Here is a 24,995-nt window from a genome sequence, read left to right as displayed (position 1 = left end):
TTTTCTCTTCCAAGTACCAACATCTTGTCCTTTCCACACTCCTTTTAAGATATCAAACGGAGCAGAACCGGTTTCACATATGTATTCTACCTTTTGAATTTATTTTCTTGCAGAACAGCAACCGGCGCCAAATGATATTTCCTAGTCACTAAACTCGTATGATCTTGAATGGCATACCCATGAATTTTCCGAGCATACCTAGCCATCCAGCCAGACTTTCGCCTAAGAAGACTAGGTGGGCGCAGTGCCAACAGCCATATAGCTTTCCATTATTCCTTGCCATGAACGGCCAATACACGGTCAATGATATCCGCCGCCCACAGGCACTTCTCATCTTGGAAGCGCGGCGTAATGACCTGGATAGCGCATGGGGCGCCATCTACCTCATCGGGGTGATCTGGTACCTGTCAGTAATCTATTCGATAAAAGAGACGGGTTCACTGACAGTCTGGTTGCGCATCGTTACTTGTTGTCATAGGATCGGGATCAAGCTCTTTGGACGCTTTTCCAAATGGAATAATGCATGCGGGATACTAGATCGGCGAAAGTTGGTATAGACCTCAGAGAATCAAGGTCAAGCAAGCAGAATAAGAATGAAAGACTTACATCCAAGACGTTCCATATCACCGTATAAGCAGGCCATCCATACGTATCATGGCTCACAGCTGTGCTCTGAGCTCCAGGAGCCAGAATCACATCAAGCTTCTGGTCCACCCATGTCTGTCTCCAAACATCATGAATCCGTTGGCGAGCCACATGCAACGCCTGTATAGTCTCAAACGGTCCTAGACCTTGCTGAGCAGGGAACGGGCCAGAGGACATCGGTCCCGCAGTCTTAGCAACCGAAGTCACAACGGGCTCCCCACTGGCCGAAACAAGATCCTTGTGCGGGCCGTAGTTGAAATACTGAAACGCAACACGTGACGCATATGCCAAACTCTGTGCTTCATCGTCACCACCAATTCGGACGACATGATGTCCTGTGCGCGTCAAGGCCTCAAACGCCTGATTTAGAGCCCTCTTTACAGGCGGATGAAGCGGGAAATGCTTATCCTCAGCAAGCATGCCGATGGTCAAGCTTTTGCTGGCGTTGATACCAGGCGGGATGGTTTGCCACGGGACTCCAACGGCAGCAGAGTCATACTTCCACGCCTGGCCATCAGCGACGATGGAACCAATCAGCAGCTTGATATCGGCGATGTTATGTGCCAGAGGACCTGCAGCTGGAATCAAGTTTGGAATCCCCTGTACGGCGCCGGAGACCTGTCCGCCGTAGGGTATACGGTTGCTTGTTGGCTTAAAGCCGTATACACCGCAGCATAGCGCGGGAATGCGAATCGAGCCACCGATGTCAGTCCCCACGCCCAGAATTGACCCCCGGAATGCTATTAGTGCACCCTCGCCGCCGCTAGATCCGCCCGCTGTTAGGGTTGTCTTGTGTGGATTAAGGGTGCGGCCGAAGATGTTATTCTCCGAGTCTGCTGTCTGGGTGATTATTAGATTCACTTATTGACCATATTCCGAGTCATTTGGTGTTTTTTTACCATCATTGTCTGTGGGATGTTCGTCTTCACGTATAACACCGCGCCAAGCTGTAGCAGCATCTCCACTAGCGCGGAGTTCGTCTTCGCGGGCTCATTCTCGAGAAATGCGACATATCCTATGGTTGACTGCACACCTTCGACGCAGAAACTGTCTTTGATGCTGATGGGCAGGCCATGTAGCGCACCAACGGGCTTTCCCTCCCGCTGGAGGTACTGATCCAGGTACTTGGCGCGCTCTAGCGCCTCGGGGAAGAAGGTCTCTGTGAGACACGAGGTCTGCACAAAACCTATATTAAGCCCACTGCTCCTTTATCCTTTCAGGAATGCGCTGTACTCACAACCTGCTGCGCAATAGCAGCCCGCTTACAAAATGCCGTTGTGACAGCTAACGAACTGATGTGCCCCGATGCCAGCCTGTCCAACAGCTGAATTGCGGTATAACTTTCTGTCAACTCTAATTCGATATCCGAGAGCAGATTACTGCGACGAGGAAGATCAATATCTAGTAGACGAGGAGTTTCCTGCGCGAGCGCCAGCTGGTCTGCGCTGAGAAGCCAGTCTCGGGGAATTTTTTGCTCGCATTCATGGTGTTTGGCAGCGACGAGGATTTGCCAGCTGCTGGGGTGTGCTTTGGATGTCATTCTAGAGGTGGGGTAGATGTGGTTTCACGTTTGTGACTTTATGGCTATCTCCCTTTTTATGTACCTTCTATGTACTTTATTGCTCGGCTGCGATACGATGTAACCACCTCCGCTTTTTTCACTTATCTTGGTTTCCCACATGGCTTGGTGATGCTTGAGTCTGAACGAGTCTGCGATAACACTCGGGTTGTACAATCACATCGCTTCATTTTCATTTCTACTATTCTTGCATGGTAATATTATCAAATATTAGAAAGATAATGACGTAGAGTGAATGTCAGCTATAATAGACTCTAAAGTCTCCAACTCTCTAACCGGAAATGCAACCCCTCTGTATGCTGTCATTTATTCAAGCCCCTCTCCAACCTCAAATTCACTTTATTGGTTGTATTTACTTGACCACCATCTCTTAGGCTTGATGTCGAGGGGAAATTGCTCGAATAAAACACATCGATCCAGGTATTCCCAGATCGAACATCAAGTCACATTATTACCCGATTCAGCTAACCGCGCGAACCGGCTTAAATTCAATGTGAAATGTAACAAGACCTCGGCCTCTTCCCAAGTTAGAATGAGAGTTAGATACAAAACCGGAAAAAAAGCTAGTGAGTGTACCCTAACGATACCCGTAATTCTCATGATCTTATGGTGTTCAGATGTGTTCTAAAATCCCCACAATCAACGACAAGATTGACCCACCAGCGCCTTATCTTGAACTCTATCAGATGGGGCATATGCAGGTGCTCAGGTGGTATCCGCGGACAGGAAACCCTTGAGAAGAGATTACCTCATTATGGGAGTCAATAGGTGCATCAGCATGGTAAGTCAACCTCGGTACTGTTGTAGGTACCAGGTAGGCAAATCCAAAGGCTACTTCTGATTGCTACTTCTGTTTTGCGATCTAATGGTGGGCCTGACTACTTCAGCCTCCTTTTTTTGTTTTCTTTTATATTCTTCCCACCTATCTTCTCGATCTCGCGTAAGACCTGGGGAGTGTTGTCATCTCCTACTCTGGCTCCTTGCGAGTTACTTATTCTCTCTCGCCTATCTCTCTTCTTTTCCTCTCTATTGTGGCTCTGACGTTTCAGCAACCATGCCTTTTGCTACAGATATTTTGACAGACCCCTCGGTTTCAGCTTCTGCTAGACAGCAAGCTCTCAATCGCATCTACTCCGACCCAGGCCTCCCCCAAAGTTCGACGACCTCGTCGTTCTGGACTCGAAACCCACACAACTTCAGCCAGGGAGCTAAGCATCTGCGCAAGGAAGCAGATATTGTCATCATCGGATCTGGTATTACTGGAGCATCTATTGCGCGGAACTTGCTCCAGAACTGCGCTTCGCAGCACTCTTCCACCTCCCACCCATCCATTGTCATGCTCGAAGCTCGCACAGTGTGCAGCGGCGCAACCGGCCGCAATGGCGGTCACATCCTGGAGACAGCCGACGAATATAGTAGATTCGCCGATGTCCTTGGCGTGGATGCCGCGCGTAATCTCATCCGCTTCCGATTGGCGCATCTCCGGGAGATGCTCACTGTCGCAGAGGAGCTTGGCATCACGGCAGAGACGCAAGCACGAAAGGTTCGGTTCCTGAGCATCTATTTCCGCGATAAACCTTGGAAGACGGCTTTGGAGCGGATGCACCGTTTCAAGGAGGAAATGCCGGAGGAAGCCGCTGAATGGACATCTTATGGGGGAGACAATATCCCGAAGGTAAGTTGATCATTCATACCGAACGCTCCAAGTGCCGCTAATGTCGTTTCTAGGAATTCTGTTTGACTCGTGCCCGAGGTGTCATCGCCGGCCCCGCAGGTGCCCTCTGGCCCTACAAATTTGTCACCGGCATCCTCACGCGTCTGCTTGCGGACTTCCCGGATCACTTCCACGTCGAGGAAAACACCGCCGTGACCGCTATACACGATGAAACTACCGCCAACAGCCAACGATACATGGTCAAGACAAGCAGAGGCACCATAACCACCCGGCACGTCATTCACTGCACCAATGCCCATGTCAGCCACCTTGTACCCGGATTTCGGGGCCGAATCTTCCCCGTTCGCGGCCAAATGTCCGCGCAGACCCCCGGTGACAATTTCCCCAATCAGGCAGAGGATCATTCGTGGCTCTTCAACTACGACCGCGGGTTCGACTACATGACCCAGCTGCCGGAGGGACAGATGATGCTCGGCGGAGGCTTCGTGCAGAGCGAGGACGGCGGCCTAGCGGATCTGGGCGTCTCGACAGACTCTGATCTTAGTCTTTACATTGATATTCATTTGTCTGGGGCTCTGCGTGCCATCTTCGGAAGCAAAGACTGGGGCCGTGTGCAAGGCGACTCAGTGCAAGCGATGTGGACTGGCAGTATGGCTTTCAGCTCCGATGGGTTCCCGTGGGTAGGACGGTTGCCTGGAGCTGTGACAGGTCGGGCTGAGCATGGGTCTGAGGGGGCAGAGTGGGTTTGTGCTGCGTTTGGTGGAGACGGAATGGTTCAGGCTTGGCTTGGTGGTAAGGCGGTGGCGACTATGTTGCTCGCCCAGGATCCTTCCCTCGGTGAAACTGTCAGTTCGGATCTCTCGTGGTTCCCTGAGCAGCTGCTTGTGTCGGAGGAGAGATTTGCTGAGGCGGCGTTGCCGAAAGAGGTTGGTGATGACGTGCACAAGGCGAATCTTTAAATTGCCTCTTACGCATACATTTGTTCCTCTGACTACGTAGATTCTTTTTCTCGGCCTATCACCTTTCCTAGTCAAACAAAATCACATTGCAATAATATTCTAAGTCCTGTCGTGTATGAGTTAGGGTTAGGGGTTTTCTCATATTCCTGCTCTCTCCTTCAGATCAGGCTTCCATGTTCTAAACCAGGAATAAATGTGAAACCTATGACCAACGGACATTGACGAAATTGGAGTGCCTTGTACTATGTACCCTATCAAGGAATCCTCAAGCTACTGCAATGTATCATCTCGTACAACTTCAGGAATCTCTTCGAAAAGACATACAATGCCGCAACTTCATGGCCATGAATGGTAAAAATCCATATCATTCAAATTATCCAATGAAAGATCTAACCATGAAATACCCAATTCGCAACATATCCCGGGGGGCATAGCCCAATATCACCCGGCCTCAATTCAGGCAACCAAATTACACCTAGGAAGTCCGCGTCGCCAAAGAAAAAACACGCAGGCAAAATTCACTTAAACATCCGTCAACCAGCATGGCCATTCTTCACAATATCGCGATATCGGCCTGCCAATGCGCGCCGACCGGACTTGCCCCAAAGGACCATTGGGATAATCGTCCCAGTAATAGCTAGACTCAGCATCCCGCACGCGATGAACATATTCTGTATGCCGTTGCGCTGGATCCATGGAGAGATCGCGAATGGAATTGCAATACCGACCGCGTTGCGCATGAACGTCACAGCGGTGAAAGCGTCACCAGTGATCTAGAAGTAGGTGTTAGTAAAAACGGCTCACTTGAAACAAAAGAAGTATCATGTATATCGAAATGAGATAATCATACCTCCCTGTAACTGTCCATGACTAGCACCAATGCAGCATCACTAATACTGCCTAAACCAAATCCGAAAAAGGCACCTGCAATATTGGGCCAGATCCAGTGCATCCCCTGCAATCCGGAAAATAGCATGTTAGCACTCACTCACCAACAGAGCCCAAGCCCAAATGGGAACTTGACTTTTAATGCCGTTACCTACCCTAGAAATCGTCGCACCGAACATGATAAGGCCACCTGTCATGAAAATCGCTGGAAGGTGTAAGATATACAATCTCATTTCTGGTTCGTAATAACCCCGGTTTCGTTTTGCGTAGTACAAAATCGACCGATCACCAAGGAACCCGCCGTACACTGCACCGATAATGTTTCCGACCAGGGGACCAGCGCTAGTGTATCCGATTTGCGCAGGTGAGAAGAGGTATGGTGGCTCTGGGAATGTGAGTGACAAGACGCTGGAAGTTACCGTCAGCCAGGCTATTCCAGCCGCGTATTGAAACGCAGCAAATGCCACAGCGGGAAAGATGAGCACGCAGAAGGGGCGGTAGAAGTGCGGCCAAATTGGTTCTGGTGTTGGCGTTACCAGGGCAAGGCGTTTGCGCCAGGAGTTCCGCGGTATAGTGAGGTCCAGCACATGGTGAGAACGAGTATGTTCAGTGACAGAAGGGCCCTTGGCGGAAGACCCCGAGTCAAAATTGTCCGAACCATCTTCTCTGATTGAGACCAGTTGATCAGCTTCTTCAACGGTAGCACGGGCTTGCCCAATAAACACAGAGACAAATTTTGTTTCCTCGTAGATGAAGAGGAAGAGGACGAAAAGGACACCATTGAAGATTCCCATTGTTTGATAAGAAGAGCGCCAGCCATACTGTGTAGCTTGTGCCCCTGCAGCCATGGGGGTCAAGAAGCTCTATACGTGCTTTCATCAGGTACCTGCATAAATCTCCGGGCTATTTGGTTGAGAGACTTACACCAATCATGACACATGTCAGGTATAGTCCATTCATACTCCCCCGATCATGCACGAAGAATAAGTCGGCAATCTGTACAACATTAACAGGACATCTTACTATCGGCCCAAAGACATAGCTCACTGTTATCTCTGCTATCGACTCGTTGGTTGCACCAGCTAAACCTTGCAGTAAGTTGGTCAAGTACAGCTCTGTCAAACTGTTCATTTTAGATGTCCAAAATGACGTAGTCAGCATTAGTGCTGTTGAGACGATATAAACTGGCCGTCGGCCGTACTTTTTCGCAAAGGGGATAAAGAAGATGCAACCAGTTGTGAGACCGACGAAATTTACCGACATGGCTTTGTTCAATTCGGTATAGGTGACTTCCAGGTCAACGGTCATCTGCTGCCAAAAGATGGCTTGGATCGATAACCTGAGATGGGAGCAATGTTACCAGTCTGGCCAATCTGAGATGATTGTCCTCCTCACTTACGCCGTGAAGATAACAATTGTCATAGCCAACACAATTGTGAAATTGACTGATTTTCGCATGGTGCTCCAGTTCTATCCATATGCGTTGGAATTAGCTCAATCAGGGAGATATGAATCCAGTGCCGACTCACTAGAGGTACATTCGGGTCAGACGAGGGAATCGGATAGAGAAGGACCATGCATTGCCCATCCTCATCTCCCGCGTCGTCTGGATCAGGATACTGTCAATAAACACTCCAATCTAGGAGAAAAGGAGCCTCACCTCCAATAAGTTTAAATGTGCCCGGAGGCTGGTCTATTTCATCCTCAAAAGAGGATACAGCGTGGAACCTATCCATATCGTGAACTGTAGACGTGCGTAGAGTTGAAGAGTATGTTCCAGAGATAATGATGTGTGCCAGACTCCAGTTTATCAGTGTGCCAACAGAGATTTAGATCTCGACTGCTCTTGGAATACGTGACCAAACCCTTGATATATAGCCAAATCCCCTTGGAAGTCCCAGTAGTGGCTGCACTGATATTCTTTACCCCAGTGCCGCCAATACCACCTACTTGAGAATGCAGGTAGATTGATAAGCCATGTATTCTGTGATCCGGATATTATCCAAGAGTTTCACACCCATTGGAGGTGCGGAGAGAAAGGGCCTTGAGGTATAATGGACTATGGTCAAATGGCTGATGGAGGTCTGTTAACTTCTGCTGTTCCCTTCGGACCTTTCGTGGTTGCAGGTGAGTATCTGTTGCGTCAGACTTCCAGATTGGGAATAGCGTGCGTTTGTATTGGTCTTAGGGTCATGAAAAGGAGATTTTTATGAATGGACTGGAGAGAGGTGTTTGATTGTACTAATGTACGTTTCATTAGAAAAGAATTGCCGTGGAATTCAGAAGCAGAGAACCGAGTCCTGCATTATGTCGGATGCCGTCGGATCCAGGGCAAACGGCCCAGAACCAATTAGGGCTACGCGCCAGAGCCATATACAGGCTACCATAGAATACCAGAAGCAGGAACACTCTATTTAGTTAACCAGGCTGTCGCTTATTAACTCTCTGGGCCATATCGCGAATATGGTTTGTTTGCAAGTTGTGATGGTTGGACTTACACTAGCACATGGTAACAAGGTACGAAGCGCTATCTTTTGTTCTGTTGGCGCGGTCCTCTTAACATTTTGAAATGCTCGGCAGACATGAAGCCAGTTTGAAGTTATCGGAGGCAGGCCACTCCCAACAAAAGTTATGTTGCCGTGAGGTTGTTGCTATGCATCCTTCACTACAATCACGAGGACTGGGCGTGGGAGCGATTAAATAGATATCGAAACAAGTTCACAACAACCCGTTCTATTTTGTATATGCCTAGGAGGAAAGCGTTAGGTCATACGACACCTTCGGGTTTCGAGTTGCCGAAGTGGTTGAACGGGTTGGTGCCACTGATCAAACTGGAGAGTATATTCAAGCATTGGATGATGGTGTAGCTGGGAAATTCAACGCTGTAGATCTTCCATATCGTAAGACGGAAGTGGATTCAGTCTCTGCTCCTTTATGTCCTCTTTCAGGCACCTATACCGATGATCCCACTAAGCAATTAACCCAAGGATTTCAGTCAGATTGACATATAACTGTGGGGGATTTATTATATTCATATAAATCGTATCAATTTCTCCAGACTTTTGTCGATCTCAATCAATGATGATAGGCGAGAAATATTCTGGAAGCATAATTTTCCGGATCTGCTTCATGCAAAATGGAATGACACTTCTGCGAAACCAAATAATGACGTGAAACATCGAGGTATCGTATTAGCTGGCCAAAGAAGCCGAAGAAGATATTTACTTCGGTGTGGACTTCCATATTGGGACTAGGGTGTCTCGGACATTCGGCATATTCGGAGACACTTTCTTGCCGGCTTCGTCATTTTCAGAACCAATTTGTTTTTCTTTTGTATCGGTGGAGTACAGCCACTGCAGATCAACCGTCGCGTCAAATAAACATGTTTCTTCAGGGATGCCGCGCGGCGCATGTCGAAGCCCGACAGAAAGCCATTGGTCTCTCCTACAGTGTGGATATCGGTAAGTACCAGTCATACTCAGGGGCAGTTCCATCTCCAGGCAAGCATTCTCCAACATGAGCTCCACATGGGCTTAGCCTAGAGTCCGCGTAATTATCGATTCTACATGAAACTATTTTGAGTAGGGCTCGATCGATATCCATGGACTATATATAAGGTCTTGCTGATCACCCCTCAGTTAATCTGTACCTCGCATAACAGTCAATCGAGAACATCTTCAAGGTTCCAATGTTGACCTTCCTTTCTATTCTCCTTGCCACCCCGGCCTTCGCCGCGGCGGCCGTTTTCCCCGTCATCCAAAGTAACTATGGACCGGTCAAGGGTGCAGCATCGCCTTTCCGGGACGGCGTAACTGTCTACAAGGGCATTCCTTATGCCGCACCTCCCACCGGGTCGAAGCGTTGGACTCCTCCCACCAAGCCCGACTCATGGACCGAGACACTCAACGCAACTGAGTTCGGTCCTCAGTGTGCCCAGCCATACTCCGACGCTGGTATTTTCTCTTCTGGGAAGAATTCAACCAGTGAGGACTGTTTGACCCTGAACATCTGGACCCCTACCTACAACACCACCTCCGCTACTGAGATTAAGAACAAAAACCTCCCTGTCTACGTTTGGATCTTCGGCGGCCGTTTCGAGGGAGGCTCCGGAGATGTCATCACCTATGATGGAACCGGTCTTGCGTCCAAAGATATCATTGTTGTTACTTTGAACTACCGCCTCGGTGCCTTTGGCTTCCTTGCTCACCCCGACCTATCGACTGAGTCTGGACACAATAGCTCTGGAAATTACGGTATTTTGGACCAGCAGTTTGCTCTCCGCTGGGTTCAAGACAACATTGCCCACTTTGGTGGAAACGCCAGCCAAGTCACCGTTGGCGGCCAATCTGCAGGATCTGCTAGTGCATTGGACATGATGTGGAGTCCTCTCAGTCGCGGTTTGATTCACGGTGTTATTTCCGAAAGTGGTGCTCGTGGACCTCATGACCCTGCCACTGGTGGTGTTGCTACTAGCTACAACACCAAAGCCGTTGCTGAGGCCTTTGGTGTCACTTTCCTGAAGACCATGAACGTCTCGTCGATTGCCGAGCTTCGCAAGCTCCCTATGGCTGACCTTATCGGAGAGGGCCAATTGATGGAAGACGACTACTTTGAGGGCACTGCCTTCTCTGACCTCTTGTCCGGACCTCCCCGCTGGCGTCCCGTTATTGACGGCTACGTGCTCCGTCACGGATACGGCGAATCTTTGGAGCTGAACGCCCACGCCGATGTGCCCATCATGACTGGTAACAACAAGAACGAGAATGATGGAGGTGCCTCTACCGTTTCCACTTACAAGACTTTGTGGACAAAGGTGTTCGGTAACTACTCCGCCGAGTTCTTCTCTCTCTACCCTGCCAAGACCGACACCCAGGCCAGCGCTAATAGCGATGCTGTACTGCTCGATATGGCCCGTGTTGGAACTTGGGAATGGGCCGCCGAATGGGCTGCCGGAGGTGCAAAGAAGGATGTCTTCGTGTACTACTTCACCTCGTCTCCTGCAGAGGGCTCGGGTGGCGCATACCACGGTGCTGAGCTCTGGTACGCTTTCAACAACATTCCTTACTCCGACTACTCCAATGTCACTTGGAATGCCACCGATTACAAGATTGAATCGGTTATATCCGAGTACTGGGCCAACTTTATCCGCACGGGTAACCCCAACGGAGATGGTTTAGTTCACTTCCCTGCGTCTTCCAGCAACTACTCTGCTATGCAACTCGGCGACTCCTTTGGTGCGGTTCCAATCGCCGCGTCGAAGAAACGCATCGCCTTCCTCCGTCGCTGGATGTCCACTTTGCACGAGTACTAAACTGGGCAACTTTCACTCTTGATTCTAGCGTTCTGCCATGTGAGACAGAATTTTGTTATATAGGTTCCTTGTAAGTACTTATGGTCAACACATTCTATCGCCATTGGCAAGACTCTGTCTTGCGGCTGGTGTTATTTAAGATGGAACAGAGGTTAGATTAGGCTCTGATATAAGCCTTTGGGGATAGGGATTGCAGTTTCCTCCCGAATGAAGATAATTTTTAAAAAAGATATTGACCAAATTAAGTAACCATCACCGTAATTTTGTTCTTTTATGATACCTGTTCGGCCGAGCACAATTCCACTCAACAGCCTGAGCCAAAATGGATTTCATTCTAAATATAGAATGCAGCTATAACCTAGGTCACAATACAAAGAAACTTAGCCCACTATGAACAGTAAGGGGCATTAAGCAGTCTTGAAGACACATTGAGACTTCCGATGCAAGGACAGCATTAGCCCAGTGTTAGCATCTTTACAACAGTCTTACAAGTGTGGCGATATACTCCGACAACATGTGGAAAGTCTACCCATAGTAACTAGCCACATGTATGTACATATATAATGACTGTAGTTCATATTGGTAGATATAGAAGGAGAGCAAATGCAAAAAAAATACATTTTCAGTAATTTTCAGTAATTTTCAATTGGGAAATAGGCTAATCCTGGATAGGAAAGGATGTGCTCCACATGCGGGTACCTGCCGGAGTTTTACGATCTCCCCGAATAAGAACGCAGCCCCGACGGAGATCTGCGACTCCACATTTATATCCGAGTCTCCTACCAAAGTTTGAAACGAGTGCTCACTAAAGATGCAGATTATACCCAAACTGTACATAATCATCAGTGTCCTTTTCGGATGAGGAAACATGGAGGGCAGATCGTTGCTCAGCGGCCGCGTATCATCATCTCCTAGGAGTATTTCCATGTCTCAATATATTAGGAAAGGTAACATTACCTATGTAGCAATCGAGCTCACAATCTTTCTCTTCAGTCTTTAGTTTTTGTCTGACACTTTATCTCATTCATTCATTCTTTCTTTTATACCTACCATGAAGCTGCTTTCCACACTCGCTACTGTGGCAGCCTGCGGCTCGTCCATCGCCTCTGCCCTAAGCCCCCCGGTTATCGACACCCACTACGGTACAATCCATGGCGGTCTCTCACCCTTCCGCGGAGGCGACAAAGCCTTCGTTTACAAGGGCATTCCTTATGCACAGCCTCCTACAGGTGCAAACCGTTGGACAAAGGTTGCCGGTCCATCGAAATGGGGCACGCTGAATGCGACCGAATTCGGACCACAATGCGCGCAAACAATCAGCGATGCTGGCATCTTCTCCAGTGGCAAGACCACAACCAGTGAGGACTGTCTTTACCTCAATGTTTGGACTCCGGCCTACAAGAACCAGACCAATATGTCCGCCAAGAAGCTGCCGGTGCTTTTCTGGATTTATGGAGGCCGATTCACCGGTGGTTCCGGTGATGTCAAGACATACGATGGCACTGGCCTGGCACAAAAGGACATCATCGTTGTGACCTTAAATTACCGTTTGGGGCCATTTGGATACCTCGCCCACCCCGAACTTACTGCTGAATCAGGCCACAACAGTTCTGGCAACTATGGCATTCTGGATCAACAAGCAGCTCTGCACTGGGTCAACGAGAACATTCAACTCTTCGGCGGTGACCCTAATCAAATTACCGTCGGCGGGCAATCCGCTGGCTCTGCTAGTGCCCTCGATGCTATGTGGAGCCCGCTAGCTGAGGGCCTCGCCGAAGGTATCATATCAGAGAGTGGTGCGCGAGGAACACACGATCCCATGACTGGAACTGTTGCCACTAGCTATCGGACCAAGAAAGCCGCTGAAGAGCAGGGAGTCGCGTTCCTCAAGCAAATGAATGTGACATCCATTGCCCAGTTGCGGAATGTGTCTATGGAGGCTCTCCTTGAATATGACTCGCTCTCCGATACCATTTGGGAAGGCACTCCTTTCGCTAACCTCTCTGCCACATTCATGGAACCCCCTATGTGGCGGCCCAATATCGACGGATACGTCTTCACGGATAACTACTCGGGAGCGTTGCGCAATAATTCTCACGCCGATATTCCCATCCTTACTGGAAGCAACAAGGACGAGTCCGGAGCCAGCCCAGACCTGTCTTACACGTCTTCCGACTACCACGATCTCTACAGCAACCTCTTTGGCGACCTTTCAGACGATTTCTTCGCCTTGTATCCCGGCGAGAATAGCTCCCAGGCGTCGCAAAGCGCTAAAGAGTTCTACCGTGATCTCAGCCGCGTCGGCACCTGGCGTTGGGCCGCCGACTGGGCTGCAGGCGGCGCCAAGAGTAACGTGTATACTTACTACTTCACTCACGCTCCTGCCGAAAACCACGATGAGGGTGCTTACCACGGCTCCGAGCTCTGGTACACCTTCAATAACATTCCCTACGCTTCGTACTCCAATGTTACATGGAACAGCGAGGACTATGCTGTCGAGAACAAGATGGCCAACTACTGGGCGAACTTCATCCGCACTGGAAACCCTAATGGAAATGGGTTGCCGCAGTTTAAGCCAAGCACCAAGACCTCTGCGAAGACCATGTGGCTGGGCGATTCGTGGGGAATGGGTCCCCTGACCATGAATAGCAAGCGCATTCAATTCTTGCAGAAATGGACTTCCCGTCTGCCGGCTTGGTGATTTTCAACTTTTGGATATTTTTATTCGTGAGCTGCATGGCTGAAAGCCTACATCCATTCATTTTCATATTTTTTTCATATGTCTTAGTGACTCATGTACAGAGTATATAGAGTCACCTACCTGTTTGCTATTATTCCTTATTCCGAGCGATTAGCTTACGAAATAGTCAGGTATCTAACTAGTTAGTTGAGTAATTTTACTCGTTTGGCAGTGATCAAAAAGCTTCCTAGGTATTTACCTTTATATTTGAAGTCCTTACATAAATCAAGTGTGTCAGTATTGAGCTATAAGAAAAACCTCTTATAGACCACCGTTGTTGAGATATCAGGTTGTAATTTATCACAATTACTATGTGTTCTGGAGATGGTCGCTTGTGGTGGCGGGTCGCTTGTGAAATACGTCTAGTTATTGGGCCGATGGGCTTCAATGTTGGCGACCCGCAGACTGAGGATACTACCTTAGTTGTAGACGGTACCTTTGAGTATCTAAAAGATTCATCGGTACCATATGTGGAGCATATATACAGTGATGCTGTCTTCAAGGTTCTCGAATCGGTCGTCAAGTACTATGGGATGGGTATTAGTTTCTTTTATAGAACATCTACACAGGATATATTTTGTCAAACCGAGGCGAACCAAATGATGGATTGGGACATTCCCTTGTCTAGGTAACGATGTCGCTCTAGAAACAACATAGAACCCATGCATGATGTCTATTGCAATGCGTACTTTTTACCATAAAACGAAAAACCATATCTGCAGTGAACCACAAACTAAACCCCAGTAAAGCCTGAATCAGAAAAAAATACATAGTACAAAGCGGTAAAGACCATTATGGCGGCACCGCTCGAGCCAGCAGACGAATATTATCCACAAAGCCCTTGACAAGATCCTCGTACTGGTTCTTGGGATCGCCCGACATAGCAAGCTTGCCCTGACGACGAATCTCATCAGCCGAGACCTCAACTTCAAGCTCGTGCTCGAACTCATTCTTGCCCGGTTGTTGCTGTAATATGGTCAGCAGACTGCTTTGAGGGTGACACAGAACAGTTGGATAAACTTACATCGGATTTGGCTACCTGAGTCAAGTCCACCTGGTACGCCAAGTGACGGTAGCTCATGCGATCCTTGATGCGATCCCCTCGTGCGCCTTTCACGACCGCTGCATCTATCACTGGGAGATTGCTGACATCGCCTGTGTATTCCATTTCCAGATTGACACTGACGCGCCAGTCCACAGTCGTCCGCGGACTGCAGACGTCCATGTCGGCAACTCGACATTTGACGATTTTTGCGAGAATTTCACCTGTTCGTTCATCGGTTGTCACCCGGACTTTGGGTTTGTGCCTCGGGTTCAAATTTTGACGGATCACCGGGGGCAAATCGGCTGCTTGAATCTCATAGAATGTGTCACGTTCTTTCTTGTGCACGTATGCAAGTGGGATTCGTGTCGAGTTAGGCTGGGGCATTGAAGCTTTCACAGCCTCATTCAGAAAATTATTCATAGCTCTGTGTTGTTCCTGTGGATCATGGTAAGTAAACTTCATCGAGGTCGAGGCATCCTCGCTATAGGACATCGAATTATCAACTTACCACAGTCATGTTGCTCTCAAAGGATGTCCGAATTCGTGCATTCTCTCGATTGAGGACACTCTCGGTTAAAATTGGCAGGTGAATCCGCTCTCTGCTGTCTAAGTCGATAATATGGCCCAATTTCGCCTCAATTTCGATGATAGTTCCTTGACTGGCAGCCGCAACAGAGCCTACTGGGCCGGTATTGACATCATTTCTCATGACCACATGTTGAAACAAGAAATCACAAAGGGTTTTTGTAATCTCCTCGTGTGGAATGAAGCCAGTAATGGACGGCTCCCAAGGGCCCAGCGAGCCTACCACCTGCGAATTCGGCGGACGAAGTGAGGGAGCGGGCGGAGCTGGGGAAGCTTGGACGCGAGGCACACTTGTGTTTGGTGAAGCAATAGGAAGTGCTCGTGTGACCCGCGCGGCGGGTGTGACAGCCTTTGTCGAGGAAGACCGTCTGCGAACAGCTACGGAGGGATCCTGCTGGCTTTTTCGCGCATGTTTCGGAATTGGGGGACGGGGATTGGGAATAATCGGGCGTCTGTTTGTGTTGCGGGGAGTCAGCCGAGCATAGATCGGAGGCTCGTTGTACCTCCTTCTTTTTTGTTTGGGCTGTTGTATATCGACGCGTGGTTCGTGGTCGATTTCCATGTCCACGGCATGGGCGCCTCCGTGAGCGGAGGGTGAACTGTTCATTTGACTGCCCGGTGCCAATGGGGAGGTTAGGAAATCTGATCCTGCCACGGTGGACTTTTGTGCAGTAGGACTCTCAACCAGCATTCGGTCTTCGGAAGAACGAACTTGACCAGCGGTCGCTGACTCCGAGGCCGTGACGATGCTATTGTGACGGGATATGGATTGGGGACTGGCGCTCTCGGTTGGCTCTTGCTTTGAGCCGCCTGAAGGGAGGCGAGTCGGCTCGGGCGGTTGAGAACTGTGTGGAGAGAACTGTCGCTGAGTCACAGGTGATTGCGTTGGAACTTGATCTCGTATCGGGGCCTCCCGTGTGGGCCTCGGGCTGGATAGGGGATTGCCGGGGGAATTGTGGCCGGAGGACGGCGGGCGGGCAGTTGACGGAGATTGACGGGCAGCAAAGGCAGCAGGAGGACCCAAGGGGGTGCCGGTAACAGATCGGTGTGCGGCGGGAGAGAAGTGCTGCGATGGAAGAGGTTGAGATGCAACAGGAGGGCTGCGGAAAGATTCGATTGGAGCTCGGGGTGTTGTCATCACCGATTGGAGTGATTGAGAACGCTGTTGAGAACGCTGCTGGGCAAAATAAGACGGTTGTTCTGGGTGTTGTGGTCCCGCACTCATCGGCTGTGGTGTGTATGGCGAAACCAGAGGACCACCACCGGGGTGTTGGGGCTGCGACCAGTATGCCGGCGCGCCAAATGGATCACGCGTGCCGGGACCATACGGTGTCGAAACGTGTGGAGGTGTCTGACTCCGCTGAGACCTCACCGCTGTATTAATCACAGGGGCCGAGCTGAATTGTTGGTATGGCGATTGAACGGATGCGTAAGGTGAGCTTCGCTCTGGGGAAGCGTGCTGCGGGTGTTGCAACGGAGGAGGCTGGGGCGGACGTGTAGAATATTCTGAGTAAGAAGCAGCCTTCCTCGGGCGCTTTTGGGGGGTTTGATCGGATATGGGAGAACTGGCCGAGTTGCTTGGGGGTGGAGGATTGGAGGCGCCGCCGTCGGTGTTCATGATCGTGCGCAAATCCATCGTGACTGCACCCACTTCGGGACCACTTCGACCACGCGAGCACTTTGATCAAGAAATGCACGCGACAGACGATCGCGACATTCAGATTGTATTGCAAGATGTCGGGAAGCAGAAAGAAGGCGGCGGGACAATAAGCGTGGATGGACAAAGAGGAAGGGAGAAGTTCTTGAATTGCGGAATCGCGCGAATCAGGGAGCTGAGAGGATCGTCGCCGCTTTAGGGAACCTGCGACATCAAGGTCCAATGGTCTATGCTGTGCGCCAATTTGTATCGATCACAGAGATGTCTAAGTTCTACGTTGGAAGCTTGGGAGCTCGAAAATGTTCAGCGAAGCTCCCGTGGAAAACGGAGCTCCTGGGAAGTATATGATGCATTCGGAGAACTTGGTCGAGCGAATCATGGAAAATGTCCATTCTCCTTTGATAATCACATAATTCATACAAGTGTCTAACAGTCTTTGACGTGATATATATCTTTCAACCTCTTGAGTCTCCTCTGACGGTAAAAAGGCCACGGTTGTGATCTCAAGATGTCTTGGCGTAGACACCTGAGGCAGTTAAGCAGACGCTAAGCTGTTTTGGGAACTATACACTATCCATGGATGTCAACCTTAACAAATGGTACAAGGCCCCTTTGGAGGACAGATCGCTAATAGAAGACCATGATTTCTGTTCGTGAGGATCTACGGGAGATTTGGCTCGTTATGGTGTATGATATCAAGAAGCTGCCCAAGTTCGCTGGAGACTGGAGAAGGAGGAGACGAGCCCAAACCTTTTGACGATTCTGATACTGATACTGATTCTGCTTCTGCTTCTGAGCTTGGTAATGATGGTACAGGCTCAGTGCATGCCATATCTAAGAATTTTAGATCGGACGTTAGTTCCGGGGTGCTAATTCTATATTGAATTGTCGATATTAGTTCCCTGTTGGCTATTCAGATGATGTTGATGTTGACGAGTAAACGGTCTAGTTACTTTTCTGCGGACTCGAATACTAAAAATTTGATAATCTATTTACTATTAATTTAGGAAGTCACATAGGAACCGTCAGCAATTCAACGAAGAGAAGTAGGATATGTAGGACTATTGACTACCCTGCTGCATGATACTGACGCGTCAGACGTCTCCGGGATATATCCATAGACATATATGCAGATCAAAATTCACATGCAATTTGATCTCGAACTATAGCCTCACTCATATGATCACTCATATGAATACTCCGTACCAAGTGCTTTTATATCGAAACTCGTTCTGAACGCGGCTTAACGAAAACGGCAATCGATCGGCGCCTCTCTGCCTTGTCTTTACTTTGATCTCCTTGACTCTTTGACTTTGACTCTTCAACTCTTCAACTCCCTTAGACTATCCTTGAATTCCATCTCCCTCATATTTCGCAATTTTCAGTGGCGGTGAACCAGCAGGCCTTCCGCTGACGTATTTGCCTGAATTCGCCGACCTCAGCCCGCATCACCGGCTTTATCGCATCTGGCTGGACGCGCGAACTGCCCAATTCCCCTTTGCCGAATTCCCCAATACCCTATACCGGCCTAAATGCTTTCATTTGCCTTTTGGCGTGTGTATTGAGGGTTTGGCCCCACCGGAAATGCCCAGTTGCGACCGACCGACCTGCAAAACATAACAATATGGCATCCTACCTCGAAAATCGGGCCACGACTTCGGCCTCCGACATCCCTTTGAAAGATCTCGAATCTGCCTCCTCGGAACCTGACTCCACGATCACACCCCGCGGGAATGGCTTGTCACAGTTTCACCCCTCGAACATCCTTGCGCATCCCGAGGTGTCGCAAGAAGACTGGCTGGCATATTCTGAAGACGCATGGCACAGGTTGACACTTGCGCTCACGCCAAGTTTCCTACAACACTGGGTGGACGGCTCAGGCAGCTCGCCACCCCAGCCTGCGAAGCTCCACTCCATCGCAGCTCTAGACGGGCTGCGTGGCTGGGCCTGTCTGCTGGTCTTCAACTTCCATTTCCTTTTCACATACACATGGAAGGTCGCGATAGGATGGGGATTTGGCGGGGAAAACTTTGGGATGCACCAGTTGCCGTTTTTCCATATGCTGATCTCTGGTCACATCATGGTGGCCATCTTCTTTGTCCTCTCTGGCTACGTTTTATCATACAAGCCGCTGAAAACCATTCGGAGCAGGTCCTTCGATCAAACTTTCACCGTGCTCGCATCAGGAACCTTCCGCCGAGCATTTCGTCTATATATCCCCGCAATTGCTGGAATTCTTTGCGTCTTTGTGGCGGTTCGCCTCGGGCTGTATAATTACTCCCATAAGGTCATCAAGGAAGGACACACAATCCTCGGCACTAACGAGCAACATCCACGTGTGTATAAATCCTTCTCGAAACAAAGCGATGACTTGTGGGTCACATTGGCGACCTTGATGAACCCATTTGACTATGCGCTTTACTACAACTACTACAATCCGCACCTTTGGACGATTCCTCTCGAATTCCGCTCCTCGCTTATCCTATTTGTCGTCATCATGGGGACATCACGCTTGGTAGCACCTGTGCGCATGACAGTAGTCTCTGGTTTGACTTGGTTCTGCATGCGTTATGGTCGTTGGGAACTCGTTTTATTTCTCTTCGGCATGCTGATGGCCGAAGTGGATCTTATCAACGGGACCTGGGAGCCATCCGCACGGCTGGCGGTAGAAGACGACAAAACAACTATTCGCTTCAGTCCCGGTAGCAAAATCGCCATCAGGGTCTCTCGCCGCGGCCTATGGATCTCGCTCTTTGTCGTCGGTCTCTATTTCGGCTCATGTCCCAACATTGGTTTCAAATGGACGCCTTTCTACGGCTGGCTGTGGCACGTCACCCCCAAGACTTATCCAGAGCCGCACCGCTTCGCTCAGACCATCGGAGCCGTTCTCATCGTCTTCTCTATCAACCACTCCCCTGACATCCAGAAACTATTCACCAATCCCTTCTCCCAATACCTAGGAAATATCTCATTTGCCTTCTACGTCGTCCACGGCCCCGTCCTCCATTGTCTAGGCTACTCCATCATGCCCAACATCTGGAATATTACTGGCAAAGAGACCAACTTCCAATACTGCCTCGGCTTCCTCATTGGCTGGCTGATCTGTCTCCCCGTCTCCATCTGGCTAGGCGATGTGTTCTGGCGTGCCGTGGACATCCCTAGCGTCAAATTTGCGCGCTCACTCGAAGATCGTCTCATTTCCAAGGGTCCAACGCTCGGTCGCCCAACCCTGGCTACCCACGCAGAGTGAGACTGCTTAGCATAAACCTGTTCATATTAGACTGTCATTGTTTAGTGGTTGCTTTCTCTGTCTGGGTACACTTGTAGTGCATATGATACCTGCTCGCTGGGCGAGCTGTCTTGGTTATTTTTACTGCATGGGACCGTTGGTCGATCCACCTCCTGTTACTTAGACTCGTGACAGAACTAAGACTCACGTCACGCCATGCTACTGTTTCAACTGGAAATGAAAGTAGATGTTCATACACGCAGTGAAATGAAGAATTCACAGAGCCCCAAGCTATACGCGCTTTTTATTCGAACAGTCAAATCCTCACAGCGGAATTGACCACTATGATAAATCTTAGTTGTCCCACCAGGGCTATAAGCTTGGGGTAATATGATTACAACGATTTACGTAGAATGGGTGTCCCAAGGCCGTTCTCAACCAATAGCAAATGGCCCATATCCAATGTATAGTTCATTCATTCATTCACTCGTACCAAGCAAGTCAGAAGTATGGCCAATCAATAGACCAAGAGTAGCCCATGAAGATCACCAGGTTCTCACTCGACCTATGCAAAAAACGTACCGGGTCAGACAGAGAAGCCGACCGGTACTAGAGAAGCACACAAACAGAACGAAGCAAAACAGGGGATGCTGTGCGCACGCGAGGTAATAGATCGCGGCAAACAGAAACAAATATCAGAGAGATCGAACCATCTAATGCAAGAGCCATAGTTGTCGGAAAGCGCCAAGGATGAAAACAGACGACATATGGAAATCAAGACCTCTTTTGATGATAGCTCATAACGCGACTCCTGTTAGTCCTCGTCCGCCGCACACTCCTAGCCATTCCCGTGGCTGGCCGGTGTGGTTGGGCCCGCCTTGTGGGGACCAGCTGATGTTGGACACTTCGTATTCGCTCTGCCAGACGCCAGCGGGGCCGCGCTCCGAGGTTGTGGAAGGCGGCGCTCCTGGGGTGACGGAGGGAGGGGAGGCGATCGGTGCAGCATTGTGTTGATTGATGAGGTCCCAGAGGAGAACCATGCTATCGTCGCCACCTGATGCGAGGATACCGCGACGGCTTGGAGACCACTCTACGCAGTTCAAGGCAGCTGAATGGCCCTTCAGTTCCAATAGGGCTTGGCCTGGTTGTCGGACATCGAGAACACGGACAACACTGGAGTCCTGTGAGAATGTCGCCAGGAGATGGGCATCATGGGGAGATGCTGGGGGATTGTGTTAGCTTGTGATTATATGCCATGTTGCGGTCATGTCGTCCATACCTGCGATTCTCAACAAAGGTGGAGGGTAGAGGCCGGTCTGCGATTGGCCAGGGGGGCTGGAGCTCCCGGGGCTCATCACTGCTGAAGATATTGTCAATATTCAGAGCACGTAATTATAACCTGGAAGACTACTTACGCTTCTCGCTCTTATCCGTCGGCTCGTAAATGATTGTGCTATGCTCAAGGCTCCGCAGATCAAACATTCGCACACTGCCATCAGCACCACAGCTTACAAAAACATCGACGCTGTTGGCGCAGAAGCGAACGTCATACACCTCCTTGTCGTGAGCAATCAGTTGCGTCTTCGCTGTCAATGTGGGAATATCCCAAATGGTGCAGGTTGTGTCAATACTCGACGTAATGATCAGACTTGGAGAAATTGTATTCCAGTCAAGAGAGGTGATGGGAGCAGTGTGCTCGGGGGATTTAGAGTTAGACAGCAAAGCCAGCGGGGAAAGCTTGGAGGTGGCAGGGTCTCGCTGGTTCGCGGTACGAGTGATCGAGTTCGAGCTTTGGAGAGGCTGGGAATTCGGTAGTGACCATAAGCGAAGATGGTCTCCTGACGTGGCCAGCAAATCAGTCGATTGCTTCTGAGATGAGGGTGGCTCCCAGAGGATGCGGGTAACCGGGTAAGAATGTGTCGCCTCGGCCGTTTTCACATAATCCAGTTTTATCTCTCCGGCAGCCGCATCTGGGGTGTCGGGATCTGGCTGCGTCCAGTGTGTATCGAGGATTTGAATCTGTTAACTGTTTAGCGCGAACATATTCATGTATAGGGTGAATGCACATACATAGTTGTGACTGTCCTCTAAATAGCTTCCCATGGCTAGCTTTCCACCAAAGCCTGAATTGCCCGTGATGGGCCATTTGCACCAATCCACTGCGTATATAGGCCATGGTGCCACATAATTGCTGTTGGTTGGCACCTGATTGTCTCCGTTATTGTAAGACATTGATGACATCCCGGGGTTCATAAGTGCCTCGCTCAACATGTGTTCACCGGATGGCCTGATATCGGCCAGACCAAGGGGAGAGTACTTCGAGCCTTGAGGAGTGTGAGGGGGAAATGCCCCAGGTGAAGAGGGATACTTCGAGCCATCGGGCGCAGTGTGTTGCTTATACATGGATTGGTCGAATCCGGCCGGGCTAGATCGTGAATGTCCGTGTGAATTAATCATGCTCGCTCGGTGGTTGGTTTGCGACGATGACTGCTGCATGGTAGGGACGACCGATGGAGCGGTATTTATTGATACTACAGCCGGGCGGTTCTGATTCCCTGGTTGCAAGGCTCCGGGGAGGGCACTGCTGCTGATATTCCCGTCGCCGCCGTATTGGGAGCTCTGTTGTACGTTAATTGAGGGAAGCCGGGCACCCGCGTCCGACGTGGCGGGATAGTCGTGCGAGGAGGATTGGCGGGACGAGTTTGGATTGATTGGCCCGGTTGACGGAATGTGAAGCTCCTCCGGCTGGCGACTGAACACAGCTGACCGCCGGTGGGCGTCGTAGGAAGCGGGATTTGACATGATGCGGTCTATGCTGAAGAGCAAGAGCGCTGTCTATGCAGGGGATGGTGTGGATCGTAGTTGGAGGATGAGCTCCACTGTTTCTCGATCGAGATCAGTGAAGGAGGTTAGGGGATGCACCAAATCGGTGATATAGCGGGGCTTCGAGGGAGCTCCAACCAGACGACCGTGTCAGCCAGATATCATTCCAGCTTGTCAGGTCACTTGGCTCTCAATGGCATCCTCATCTCGATCGGAGAGTTGTAGGAGGACAGAGGGCGGTGTCATCCATCCCACGAGAACAGCTGACTCAGCCGGTACCCCAGCCCTCCTGGAGCCTGTGATGGGGATCACTTATTGAGGGCTGTGGTTCTTTTTGGTTCTGTGATTTCTTTGATTTCTCGCTTCTTGTTGATTTTCCATTTCTTGGATTTGAATGTTAACCCCAGTGCTCGTTGCTGTAGTCATATATTCTTCACACCATGGCTTCCGACCATACCAATTCACCCTCGGCTTTACTACTACTTCCCCCGCCTCCAGCTTTTTCTTTTGCCGAAGTCAAAGATGCCTTCCAGCCGTCTTTAGTGGAGGTCTACACTAAACTCTCAAATGCATTGATTGGATCCAATCGTACAGCTGTGCTCGATATTGCTCTGGCCATTCCAGATCTTCTTTCCCCGAGCTGCCAACCTCGGGCCAAAGTGTTTGCCCAACTCCAACATTACTTGAGCAGCGTCTATACGCTGGTTGGTGCTGTCTGTGCAGCACACAAAATTGAATTGGACTCTCCAGGTGGCATTGATACCCGGGTGGTATTTGTCGATGCAAGCGAGAACACCTCGGCCATCCAGGCCGATAGCTCTCGCTTTGGGCCCATTCTGGACGTCCAATCACTAGCAAATTCGAGGCGCCGTTGGAACTATGTTTTCTATCTACCCAACACTGTCGGCCAAACTTTGGCTAATTCCTTCACCAACAGTGTTGGCAGCCAGGATCGGGAGATCACGGCGGCAAGCATGCAAGCCATCACAAGCAAGCCTGACTGGGCGATCTCTGACCCTTTGTTAATTCCTGACAACCAACATCCATCCACTCCACACTATTCCGTGGTCGTTGGTGGCACATTTGATCACCTTCATGTTGGTCACAAGCTTCTCCTCACAGCAGTTGCATTGGCCCTGGAACCGCTCCACCGGGGGCAGAAGGGCCGCTTGACCATCGGGGTGACCGGGGATGCACTGCTGGTAAATAAAAAGTATGCCGAATTTCTCGAGAGTTGGGAGGAGCGTTGGCAGAGTACTGCAGCTTTCCTGACGGCCATTATGGATTTCTCACCCGAAAAGAAATCACCGCAGATTGAACGTGCTTTTGCGCCAGGTCCCAATGGCAAGACTGTCCTCGTAAGGATCCAACCCAACCTAGCGTTTGAATTTGTGGAAATCTCTGATCCATTTGGACCCACGATTACCGAGGAGAACCTTGGGGCAATTGTTGTCTCAAAGGAGACACACTCGGGAGGGGCAGCCGTCAACGAAGAGCGGGTGAAGAAGGGATGGAAAAGCCTTGACGTGTTCGAGGTGGACGTACTCCAGTCTGGAGAGGCAACCACGGCCACTGATGGCGAGGGCTTCGAGTCCAAAATCAGCAGCACGGATATCAGACGGCGCCGAGCCCATCTTGCGAAGGTCTGATAGGTGCATACACACGGCACGTAATTATACGGAAGATTCGGTCGCTAGTAGATAATCTCCTGGACACATGAACACACATTAGTTCATCGTGATTTCGGCCATTAACCTCCAATCATTCTTGGTAGACACATAATTCGCACGCATGGCCCATCACCCTGCATGATGTGATGACTTCCCGGCGGGGTCTACATTGGCCCCCTCCCCGACACT

General features: G+C 50.0%; 9 protein-coding genes across 9 annotated transcripts; 5 read left to right on the top strand and 4 right to left on the bottom strand.

The window, feature by feature from the left end:
• Positions 1-269: 269 nt before the first annotated feature.
• gmdB (general amidase GmdB) lies at positions 270-2,185 on the bottom strand (the record flags this gene model as incomplete). The annotated part of the gene is made up of 5 exons (XM_039074203.1): positions 270-397; positions 446-533; positions 607-1,485; positions 1,545-1,820; positions 1,883-2,185. 5 exons carry the CDS (start codon positions 2,183-2,185, stop codon positions 270-272), a joined length of 1,674 nt encoding a protein of 557 aa, XP_038927824.1.
• A 1,093-nt stretch (positions 2,186-3,278) lies between these two features.
• On the top strand, positions 3,279-4,858 carry LCP9604111_6297 (NAD(P)/FAD-dependent oxidoreductase; the record flags this gene model as incomplete). Its single annotated transcript, XM_039074202.1, has 2 exons — positions 3,279-3,899; positions 3,953-4,858. 2 exons carry the CDS (start codon positions 3,279-3,281, stop codon positions 4,856-4,858), a joined length of 1,527 nt encoding a protein of 508 aa, XP_038927823.1.
• Positions 4,859-5,391: 533 nt separating this feature from the next.
• Positions 5,392-7,482, bottom strand: LCP9604111_6296 (putative MFS transporter; the record flags this gene model as incomplete). The annotated part of the gene is made up of 8 exons (XM_039074201.1): positions 5,392-5,631; positions 5,709-5,813; positions 5,902-6,609; positions 6,671-6,742; positions 6,794-7,085; positions 7,146-7,216; positions 7,276-7,352; positions 7,407-7,482. The coding sequence occupies 8 exons, from the start codon at positions 7,480-7,482 to the stop codon at positions 5,392-5,394; spliced, it is 1,641 nt and encodes a 546-aa protein (XP_038927822.1).
• A 1,952-nt stretch (positions 7,483-9,434) lies between these two features.
• LCP9604111_6295 (carboxylesterase/lipase family protein) lies at positions 9,435-11,057 on the top strand (the record flags this gene model as incomplete). Its single annotated transcript, XM_039074200.1, has 1 exon — positions 9,435-11,057. The coding sequence occupies one exon, from the start codon at positions 9,435-9,437 to the stop codon at positions 11,055-11,057; it is 1,623 nt and encodes a 540-aa protein (XP_038927821.1).
• Positions 11,058-12,108: 1,051 nt separating this feature from the next.
• Positions 12,109-13,758, top strand: LCP9604111_6294 (carboxylesterase/lipase family protein; the record flags this gene model as incomplete). The annotated part of the gene is made up of 1 exon (XM_039074199.1): positions 12,109-13,758. The coding sequence occupies one exon, from the start codon at positions 12,109-12,111 to the stop codon at positions 13,756-13,758; it is 1,650 nt and encodes a 549-aa protein (XP_038927820.1).
• An 831-nt stretch (positions 13,759-14,589) lies between these two features.
• triA (uncharacterized protein) lies at positions 14,590-17,063 on the bottom strand (the record flags this gene model as incomplete). Its single annotated transcript, XM_039074198.1, has 3 exons — positions 14,590-14,763; positions 14,822-15,277; positions 15,351-17,063. 3 exons carry the CDS (start codon positions 17,061-17,063, stop codon positions 14,590-14,592), a joined length of 2,343 nt encoding a protein of 780 aa, XP_038927819.1.
• A 1,645-nt stretch (positions 17,064-18,708) lies between these two features.
• Positions 18,709-20,334, top strand: LCP9604111_6292 (acyltransferase family protein; the record flags this gene model as incomplete). Its single annotated transcript, XM_039074197.1, has 1 exon — positions 18,709-20,334. One exon carries the CDS (start codon positions 18,709-18,711, stop codon positions 20,332-20,334), a length of 1,626 nt encoding a protein of 541 aa, XP_038927818.1.
• Positions 20,335-21,110: 776 nt separating this feature from the next.
• Positions 21,111-23,115, bottom strand: LCP9604111_6291 (uncharacterized protein; the record flags this gene model as incomplete). The annotated part of the gene is made up of 4 exons (XM_039074196.1): positions 21,111-21,535; positions 21,593-21,673; positions 21,729-22,332; positions 22,384-23,115. 4 exons carry the CDS (start codon positions 23,113-23,115, stop codon positions 21,111-21,113), a joined length of 1,842 nt encoding a protein of 613 aa, XP_038927817.1.
• Positions 23,116-23,576: 461 nt separating this feature from the next.
• LCP9604111_6290 (putative pantetheine-phosphate adenylyltransferase) lies at positions 23,577-24,785 on the top strand (the record flags this gene model as incomplete). Its single annotated transcript, XM_039074195.1, has 1 exon — positions 23,577-24,785. One exon carries the CDS (start codon positions 23,577-23,579, stop codon positions 24,783-24,785), a length of 1,209 nt encoding a protein of 402 aa, XP_038927816.1.
• Positions 24,786-24,995: the final 210 nt, after the last annotated feature.

Source organism: Penicillium roqueforti (genome assembly GCF_015533775.1).
Source record: "Penicillium roqueforti strain LCP96 04111 chromosome Unknown scaffold_16, whole genome shotgun sequence".
Lineage (NCBI taxonomy): Eukaryota > Fungi > Ascomycota > Eurotiomycetes > Eurotiales > Aspergillaceae > Penicillium > Penicillium roqueforti.
Note: the sequence above shows the minus strand (reverse complement) of the source record. Positions and strands in the feature narration are given on the sequence as shown.